Raw genomic sequence first — 10,643 nt, forward strand, 5'->3', positions numbered from 1 at the left:
GTGCGCACTTATAGAAGAAAGAATGATTATGCATATGTAATTTCTATTTTTAAGAGAATCTTTTGTTTATAGTATTCCTAGGTTTCTATTTTCATGTCGTCCTTATTAAAAATAAATATTCCTTAATATTTGTCATTTCACAAAATTAATACATAAATGACACTATTCTTTCTATTTTACATTTAAGAGTTATTAGTCTTAAAAATATGAATTTGACTAACATAAAAAAACTAAGTAATTTATTCATCTTCATCGGTCAAATTAATTAGTTGAAATATATTACTATTCATGTGTATTTATTGAAAACTTGACTTCAAGATAACACTAAATAAGGGTACAATGATAAAATTATCTACTCCATCTGTCCAACAATAGTTGTTCACAGAGGCGTATCCAGGATTTCGGAAGGATGGGTGTATGCATCTAAGATATAAATTTGATCACTTTGAACTTTACGTTATTTACACTGAACGTTAAATTTTAAAAATTATAGGTTCAACATATATAATACTACTAGTTTTAAATTTTAATATACGCATTTGATTTAATTATATCAAAGTTTTACAGTGCTATTTTTTTTAAGGAATTTCCAACGTAACACACCTCAAAATTTTGAAAGATTAAAGCAAAAAAAAAATAAAATGATTGAAACGCCAAAAGTGTTACCGATAACCACTTGGAGGAGTGTTGCTAAAAAAATAAGATAGATAAAAGATTTAAATTTCTATCTTTGCTTAGAGAGGTACACCTAGTCATCATCGTATTATTATATGCTACTTTTAACGTGGATTCATACTTCTATATTTAAATATTTTTTGAAAACTACAATACTACTATATATGATCTAGAGAGGGGAGCATGGGTTCACGTGAACCCACGTAACCCCCTCTAGAAACACCTCTGGTTGTTCACTATTGATTTGACATACCCCTTAAGAAATAATAAATAATAGGGGTAATATTACTATATTATCTTTTGACTTTACTTAATTTAATGTTTTGAAAAATGTGTTAGATGATAAATAATATTTAATAGCAAAGGTAAAATAAATACAAAAAGTAAATTATCTCTTGATTTTCTAAATTGGACAAATATTGATGGACAACTTTTTTAGTATAGTGGACAACTATTATTAAAAAAAGAGAATAATTTTTTAAGGAACGTGAAATCTAAAATGACGACGGAGGGAGTAATATTATTTTTTCTCCCCATATTTGTTTAGTTTAAAAGAGGAGACTTTGTAGATGTAGTTGGGTGAGAGTTGGATAGATGTTTGTGAACTTTATTACATTACTAGTGGCAAAGATATTTCTTTTTCACAAAGAGGAAGGACAGAGGATTATGTACTATGAACATAGGGAGTGATGCCCATTTATTATGTCCACTTGTCAAACAAATAGTATCCTAATTTTCGTATATCTCAATTTATATGACATTGTTCGAATTTTAAGGATATTTTCTTTTAGTTAATAATGCATTTTGACATATAATTCTTAAAATTATTGAAAATAATTTTACATATTTAGAAATTATATAAAAAGATTAAGAAACTTCAACATATGTTATATATATACGTAATAGAGTAATCTTAACCTTGTATATATATATATATTAAATGAACTTATAAAGATCTATTGTGTTTCATTTATAATATTATTGTGTTGTTTTTATTGAATTATTATTAAATAAATTAATATTTGTGATGGATACCAATCAAATTTGATGAACTGCCCTACTTCTATGCACTTTTATTTTTTTCTTCATCCAAATCCACCTTGCATTATTTGGGCGGTTTCATTTGTGGCCCCTAAGAAGAAAGAAAAAAGTGCACCCTGAAACCTTCATTTTCATTAATTAACAAGAAGAGAAATATTCCAATTTGATTTTTCCTATTAAATTTTGTATTAAAGGTGTGTTTGGTATAAATTAGTATTTGTTTGTTTCGTGTTGTTCAATTGTAGTATTATTTGGTTGTAGAATTGTTCTGCTACTATTTGTTGTTTTGTTACTATCTATTGTCTCTTGTACTCTCACTACATCTTTTTCTAGTTTGTTTTTGTTTTGAGTCGAAAGCCTATCGGGAATAGTCTCTCTACATCACAACTGAGGTAGAGATAAGGTTTGCATATACTCTAAACTTCTCAGACCTCATTATGTGGGGAATACATTGGGTATGTGGTTATTGAAAGGGTATGTTTGGTATGAAGAAAAATATTTTCTTGAAAAATAAGTGAATTCTTTACTTATTTTCTAGTGTTTGGTAAGTAAATAAAAAAGAATATCATCTCATGAATATTTATATGTAATTTTGCAAAACAGGATGAGGGTGGGATAGGTTAGGAACTGGAAGTGAGGTTAGTGGTGGGATCGTTGGGTGGATGTGGAGAAAAACAATCGATGTGAATGTCACTTTCGAAACTTATTTTTTTTTTATTTTCATTAGAAAAGTCATTATACTGATACTTATTTTTTGAGAGAAAAATATTTTTAAATTTTAACCAACCAAACCTAAAAAATATAGAAAATATTTTTATATTTTCCTCCCTACCAAACAAACTTTGATGAAGATTTTGTAGCTACCTACATTAGGGAAATGAATTAAAATACAAGAATGCTAATTAACTTATATTATAAATAAATAGTTAATGGAATTATACTTTTGATCCCTTAGTTATTATTAAATTTTAATTTTAACTCTTATAATACGTACGTAAATAGAAAATATTATCCAAAAAGAACTTGTATATAATCTACATAAATATTATGGAATATGAGATATAATGGTGGTTGGATAGTGGAAATGGAGCTACAACGTAGGGTGAAGATAATGTGTGTTGGAATGTGAGGATGACACAACTAACATGACTTATTCAATTGGTCACAAGCTCGAACAATTAAGATTCGACACGAAATGAACGTTTGATATTCGATTCAATATTTAGATTATGATAATTTAGTAATAAGTAATCAAAAGTACATATCAAATTTTGAAAAGTTCAGTATGATACGATGATCAAACTTTAATATGATAAATTTCAATTCGATTCGATAAATTTGCTTAGTGATTTATGTCCGTCCCAAATAATGTGTGAGGAGAAAAGTAATAGATGATATTATTACACAATTAACCCTCAAAGTCTCACCTGCCAATTATATGTTTTTTTAAAAAATTATTCCATTATTATATTATAAAGTCAATGCATGAACTATAAAGAAGGGTAGGTTAAACTAGAAAATTAGCTGAGGCGTGTGGTTAATTAGAGTAATTAAGATAATAACAAGTAGGATATTACAGTGGGCGATTAGCAACTGGTTTTGGCTAAACTTGGGACACAAAATCTTTTTTAGATCATAGGTTACTTTTTTCCTACTGATTATAATTCGATTTTGAAATCGAGATGTAATATATTTATTTTTATGGACAATAACAAAGTCAATTTTTTTATGAAATACTTTGTCATGTGTTAGTCAGGTTGGTTTTAACCCTCGCAAGAAAAAAAATATGGCATAATTTAAATATGAAACTCGTAAAAATATAATAATTTATAGGGGACTTTAATTACTAGCTCTATTTATAATAGAGCAACTTTCACATATAGCAAACACAAAATTCATATTTGTATGTTATAGCAAAGTTTGCATAATTGCGTTCCCTAGCAAACATAAATATATATATTTCGTTATACATATACAAAAGAAATCAGTTGTATAATCTGTTTTGGTATACATATACAAAAAGATCAATTGTATAAAGTGAGAGAGGCGAGTGAGTGAGCGAGATCTGGGAGAGGGGAGAGAGGGGAACGAAAATATATGTATATATATAATTTTCACGCATTTTATACATTTGCGTTTTTGTATAAAGTGAGAGAGGCGAATGAGAGAGCAAGATCTAGGAGAGTGGCGAGCGAGATCTGGGAGAGGGGAGAGAGGAAAACGAAAATATATGTATATATACAATTTTCTCTCGCTTTATACAAACACAAACACATTTTATACAATTTGCGTTTTTTGTATAAAGTGAGAGAGGCGAGTAAGAGTGCGAGATCTGGGAGAATGACGAGCGAGATCTGGGAGAATGGCGAGCGAGATCTGGGAGAGGGGAGAGAGGGGAACGAAAATATATGTATATATACAATTTTCTCTCACTTTATACAAACACAAACGCACTTTATACACTTGCGTTTGTATAAAAAATGAGAGAGGCGAGGGAGAGAACGAGAGTGGCGAGTGAGATTCACCAGGAGAGACGTGAAATAGCAACAGTTTGATATGGGATACAATTAAATCAAACTATATTTATAGCATTTAATTTGAATTAATAGTTTGCTATTATATACAATTTTCCCTTTATAATATCATTCAATTATTGAGATCAAACCCACTAACTTTTACTCAACCCAGTTATTAGTACTTCAAGTTGTTCTAAAACTCAAAACTCGTAAAGTTGAAATCATGGCTCCGCCTGAGTATGTAGTACATACCGGATATTGTATATAAATAGCTATAATTCTCATTTCATATAAAAGCTTGTGCTGAGTGATTTTACTCGACTGTATTCACTATAAGTCGATAAAATACAAAAGAGAACCAAAGCGGAAAAGGAAGAACCAAAAAGAAAAAGATGAAGAAAATAGTACCATCTGAGTATAATAGGCTTGAGGTTGAAAGCTGAGCTCTCCTAAAATTACAAGATTATAACTTCTTTTGATACAAATCGTACAACAGCGAGTGCATCCAAACTCGAAAGTGGACCTGCATAAGCGATATTGTCAAATCTAAAGAACAGGATAAATCTACAAGATTGCTCCACTAGAGATGACGAATTTTACACATGTATGATTCAGCCATTTTCTACCTCTTACCTCAGTTAGGAGAATAACTGAAACTGAATTTGGACGGGTGGACAAGTAAACAAAGAAAGGGAAGCTGCAGAGGATCTCATGCAGTCATGCTAAAGGTACACCGATATTCTAGAAGGCAACTAAAATTTGTAATGTGCAACGAAATGGTGCTCTTAACAAACTAATAAAAAGAGCGTGCCGGGTACAGACTGATCCGCTGGTCTAGGCTCGGAGTGTATATGTTTTAAATATTACTCCACACCACCTCAAACCTTCTAACTCTAAAGGGGTTTCCAGAAACATGGGAATCACATTCCTATTGTTATTCCCACGATATGAAGAGAGTGATGAAACAGTTCTCTGTCACATACTAGAGGTTCAACTCTATCATAATTAGTATAGGGGTAATTCTTGCCTTGGATTTAAATGATTCTTTTCCTCATTATATATGCCAGAGTACGACCTCATCATACCCTTCATTGTAGGGACACCACTTCCTAAAAGTATTCATCTTCTGGCTCAAAGAGTGTATATTCTCACAAATGAAATCTAGGTAGTCTATTATCCTTAAAAATGAATTAACTGTTTGTCTGCAAGGAGCTAATACTACATTTTTCTGAAAAAATAATCATCTTCTTGGTTAAAGGGAGTATATACTCACAAATGACGGCTACGTAGTATGTCCTCATAAATGAGTTTAATGTTTGTCCGCAAAGAGCTAATCTTACATTTTGGGTCTATAGGACTAGTACTAGGAAACATAACTCAAGGACACATTCAAAGACTTGGATCATCACTTTCTAATGAATTTCTGTAGCATACCTACAATAAGCATGAAGCCACATAATTGTGAGATTCAAGAAGAAGAAACATATCTAAGACCAGAGTGATTTTGCAAAACTTGGGCAACAGATTAGAAATGCATTAATTTGTATTTATTTATCCTCATTAAAGGGGATATATTTACCTTTTGCTGTAGGTTAAATGTTGTATTCATGAACACGCATCCATTTTGTAGATGACCACTTGTTACCCTTAATCACGGCGCACCCACCTACAACAAGACACAGATAATTGAACTTGTTTGTCGACAAACTTTGTGGTAGTCATGAGCTCTGCTAAGTTGTACAGAGGTCGATACTTCATGTGATTTAAAATGATCAGATAACATGACAGTATATTCTAGTTGAGCTTCTTAAATCAATCAGCAGCCATTATCAGAATTCAGAACCTACTCTTAATGAACATTACTCACCGTGCAAGCTTGAAGGATCAAGAGTAGCATCAGGCTTCATGCTCCAGAAAAGCAAAGCATCACCCATCTTTGGTTTTACAGAGAGTCCACCTTTTCCACATTCAGATAGCTCATTCCACCATGGAACTGCACTAAAATTTCCCTGGGCAGCAGGAAATACAGTTTCTCCCCCTTCTTCAACATCTGATCTGCGGTGCAGCAAGAGATATTAACCAGAGTAACTAACTAAATACGTAAATATAAACCTCACCTAGGGAAAGCCACTTACAAGTACATCAAAACCGTAGCAATGCGTTGACCACCATTTTGAGTATTAAACTCATCCGAAAAGTAATCATAGTGTGGCTCATACTTTTGACCCACTTCATAGTGGAGAATTTGAAGACCTTCACCATGCTCTATAGGCAGAAGCAGAAGCACCAATTACATGCAATTCAAGACAGTGCATATTGGCAAACATGTCAAATTGTTGGGTAGTTAAAGAGGAAAATTTAGTAAGTTTAGCTGTGTCAAGAAAAACAAATATGCCTGTCTGGTTGGACCATGTAGATGATATATGTCCCCTTTGAGATCCTTTTTTTTCCAAAAGAAAATCAGCCCTCAAATAAACACAAAATTTTATGGTCCGTATAGGGAAGAGGAGTAATTTGAAGCAGTTATTAACACCCAGATTATTTTGAAACAGGTACTTTGTATATATATGTTACAATCCGAATGTTACATGAGTTGTAGTACCCAGATTTTGCCTTGCAGGATTTGAAAAGTACTAGTTTAAGTTTGCACATGTAATTAGTTTCCAATGCATTCCCACCCATTAATCATGCAATTGAACTGAATCTCAGATTCGGATAAAGCTTCTCCAGAGAAAATGCATACAACTTCAATAGCCATCAACAAAAGCAAAATCATTCATAGGCTGAACGAAACGACCCTTTCTGCAGAGGATCTCAACAAGAATATTCCCCTGGAAAATTACAGCTGAAGCAAACTGGAATTCCTAAGTAATAGCAGACGTTATATGTGATCATAGTGAGACCAAATAGCCAATTCCTACTCCATCACAAAAAGACACAGGTGGTATCATTTTCTATATCAACATGTATGGTATTTTTTCAAGGCCTGTCTAAGATCGAGCATCATGCAAAATGCACACACCCAGAGTAATAGCAAATAACAGTGAAAATTCAAAGAATCACATATTTCGGTATAAAATCAGCATACCTACGGGTATAAAGGTGAAATCTGCAATCCTTTTCTCTATAGTCCTGACTACTTTATCTTGTCCCCTGGCAAGAAATGTTCCCGAACTTGTTCGAACCCTGCCAGGGAGGTTTATTAGTTAAAACAGTGACAATGGAGACGAACAAGCAAAAGAGATGCTTACCTGCTGTCTGTACTCTTGCCAGTAGCACTATCAACGACAGTTGACTTCTTCATATGAGGCTTTCCAAGATTAATCAGATATTCACATTCTTCCTTTGACTGCCCAAAAAACAGGAAGGAAGTTCAGAATAGCAACTTTTCAGAAACAGTTAATGCATTGGTCAACAGATCCAGTATTAGATATGCTCAAATGAGAACATTAGTAACGACTCCAAAGATACCAGAAAATGCATCAACCCACAAACCACTTATTTTTTTTCTTAAAGGTATGCATTGTTAAAACTACTTCGATTCTATTTTATGGGGCACTATTTCCTTATTCACCTATAGTCAAACTGAGAATCGCAGCCGAAATAGTTTGTTCCACGAAGAATGTCACCTTTCTATATTGAGAAACAACTTAATTTTAAACTTCTCATGCTTTTATAGCACAAAAATTTCATGACATATTTAAGACCACAAGTCTAAAGTTTTTCTTTGTTTCTTAAATTCTATACCCAACCAAAACCGCTACATAAATTGAAATGAAGGGAGTAACGAACAACACAAAGATTGTGTTGTGCTGACATCAAATTCTAAAGTTCTTCTTTGTTTCTTAAATTCTATACCCAACTAAAACGGTTACATAAATTGAAACGAAAGGAGTAACGAACAACACAAAGATTGTGTTGTGCTGACATCCCATCAAAAAGACCCTGACTATCAATGTAGTGAATCTGAAATTTTTAGCAGGGTTTCAACATCATTTACAATTTCCAGTCAACAACAAAAAGGAAACTAAAAAAAAAGAATCTGATTTGATCTTCAGACTAGAGATACATTGTCCTACAAAGCGTATTTATGTTTCTTTCTATAGAAACCACTATATGCAAGGTGATAATGCATCTTTTCTTCCCATTTTTTCGGTAAAGGTAAGAGTTATTGTCAAACAATAAACAGCAAAACATTAGCCATCGAACCACCAGGTAAATGCTATGATGAGGACACTAGTATCAATATTGAATCAATATCGACACTAGTTTCCTCAATATTATTGATGATTGCTGAAAACCAAGTTATAGTGATCTACATGGTCTTGAATGGCAGAGAAGTGCATTTGGTTTCTTGCAGTGGCACAGTGCAAAAGCAAATTGCATAGCGATGCCAATGCTGATTTAAAGAAAGAAAAAGAACACAGAAATCAAGTGTTGCCATCGTTATGAAACTTTGATTTTTTTTCATTTCACTACATCAGATGAGCTATCTATATTGATTTGTATCTTATCCAAATTCATAAGTAATGTGCCCTTCCCAAATTTGTGTAGTAAAAGAAATCCAAATGCAAGTATTTCTCATTTCCTACACATGACAGTCTTCCTGACCATCAAGAAAGAATATTACATTACCCTTACAGAAGTAGTATCCATGAATGAATATCATGTCAATAGAGTAATCTCAGTCGTGCAAACTTGGGGTGCACTGAGTAAATTAAGACTGCAGTCCTGATTTCGAATAATCAAACATGCATCTCAAAGCACATGGGCACTCCAAGGCCTGTAATATCACTTATGGATTTGGAAGAGCCCAGTAACTTTTGCTTAATTCATTGAATTTGTACAAAATATTTCGAACCCATTAAATAAGACGAGCTATTGGTTTGGTAGCAGTTAAAAACCTGTAAACTTCAAATCCTGGTTCCACCTCTATGGGCACCTCCACCAGGTAAAATAGTTGCAAAACACCGTCAAGACTAACTCTTAAGGAGGACAGTGCTCATTTCTTCCTGAACTGCTATCCATCCACAATGCATTGAAATAAACCAGGAAAAAAAAAGTAGCAAGAGACGACAACTCTTGGTTACCATGAAATCACTTCAGCCCATTGAAATAAACAAAAAAAAGTACCAAGCTTTGATCTTTTCTCGATTCACTGTGTCAGATGAGCTATCTACATTGATATGTATCTTATCAATAGAGTAATTTCAGTCGTGTGAACTTGAAGAGCATCAAGTAAATTATATGTCCATCATGAGTTCACATGGGCACCTCCACCAGGTAAATAGTTGTGAAATCCCGTCACGATCAACTCTAAAAGATGATACTATCCATCTATTCCTATACTGTTATTCATGCAAAATGTATTGAAAAAAAAAAAAAACTTAATGGAAGTACCAAGAAATTATGGTAGACGACAGCTCTTGGTTCCCATGAAATCAATTCAGCCCACTGATCTCCTCTTCCACCATGATCATCTCGTCTTCAGCAAACAAAAAAATCCCATAAATACTATCAGATCCCTATCCAATTCTGAAAATGAAAAAAAGTAACCAGCAATCCGGAGCAGCTGTAGCCTTTTGATTATGGGTTTATTTGCTAAAATCTCAACAAATATTAGATTTAAGCTCATAATTTTTAACATTACAACGAATACAATGCTAAAAATCTTTAAAATTGAACCTATTAAATTAAAATTCTGGATCTGTCTCTGCAACAATTAACCAAACAATACAATGAAAATTACCTTCCAGCTGCATTGTGAGCAATTGAGCTAAGATCATGTACTTTTCGCGATCCTCTAGAAGTGAAAGGAATCGAGAAAACTCCAAAAGCGAGAAGAATCAGCACGAAAAATGAAAACCCAATAAACACAGCAAAAAGCAGCGTAGAATTAGACGATTTCCGAGATAAACCTCGGAAATGCCTCCCTTTGACTGCCATTGTTGCTGAAAATTAAGCTCTGAAAATTCAAATTGGGAATTTGTTAACCCTGAAATTGATTTGGGTACAAATCCTTCCCGTGGAATTTGTTTTAGTTACAGTAAAGTCTTCCAGTCACTAATATCTAATTTTAATTTAAAACAGAATTTAAGAAAAAAAAAAAGTTTAAATCGTGTTGTCTTAAATTAAAATACTTTATTTTTTTACTTGTCAAATTTTACTTAAAATAAACTAATATTAAGGGTATAATACAAGGAAAAAGATTGACCTTTCTCGATTTATCAAAAATAACAAGTAAAAAGAATAATTAAATTAAAAAATATTTGACAAGTAAATAAGGACGAAGGGGAGTATATACATGCATCAAAATATCATTAATATATATGGATTTAAATATGACACATGAAGTATAAAATTAAAATTAAAGAATTGTCTAAAATATAGTAGTAATAAACGTTCTTTTTA

At 32.5% G+C, this 10,643-nt stretch overlaps 1 protein-coding gene across 2 annotated transcripts; it reads right to left on the minus strand.

Moving 5' to 3' along the window:
• Positions 1–4,490: 4,490 nt before the first annotated feature.
• Positions 4,491–10,271, minus strand: LOC125858567 (probable prolyl 4-hydroxylase 10). Of its 2 annotated transcripts, none has more exons than XM_049538380.1 (8): positions 9,982–10,271; positions 9,633–9,717; positions 7,484–7,581; positions 7,321–7,418; positions 6,368–6,497; positions 6,100–6,287; positions 5,812–5,898; positions 4,491–4,755 (listed from the first exon to the last, which is right to left on the minus strand). In XM_049538380.1, the coding sequence occupies exons 1-7, from the start codon at positions 10,176–10,178 to the stop codon at positions 5,825–5,827; spliced, it is 870 nt and encodes a 289-aa protein (XP_049394337.1). In that variant the 5' UTR covers positions 10,179–10,271; the 3' UTR covers positions 4,491–4,755; positions 5,812–5,824. The 2 variants fall into 2 exon arrangements, with proteins under 2 accessions (XP_049394337.1, XP_049394338.1); XM_049538381.1 differs by lacking the exon at positions 4,491–4,755 and adding an exon at positions 5,621–5,666.
• Positions 10,272–10,643: the final 372 nt, after the last annotated feature.

Source organism: Solanum stenotomum, chromosome 3, assembly GCF_019186545.1.
Source record: "Solanum stenotomum isolate F172 chromosome 3, ASM1918654v1, whole genome shotgun sequence".
Lineage (NCBI taxonomy): Eukaryota > Viridiplantae > Streptophyta > Magnoliopsida > Solanales > Solanaceae > Solanum > Solanum stenotomum.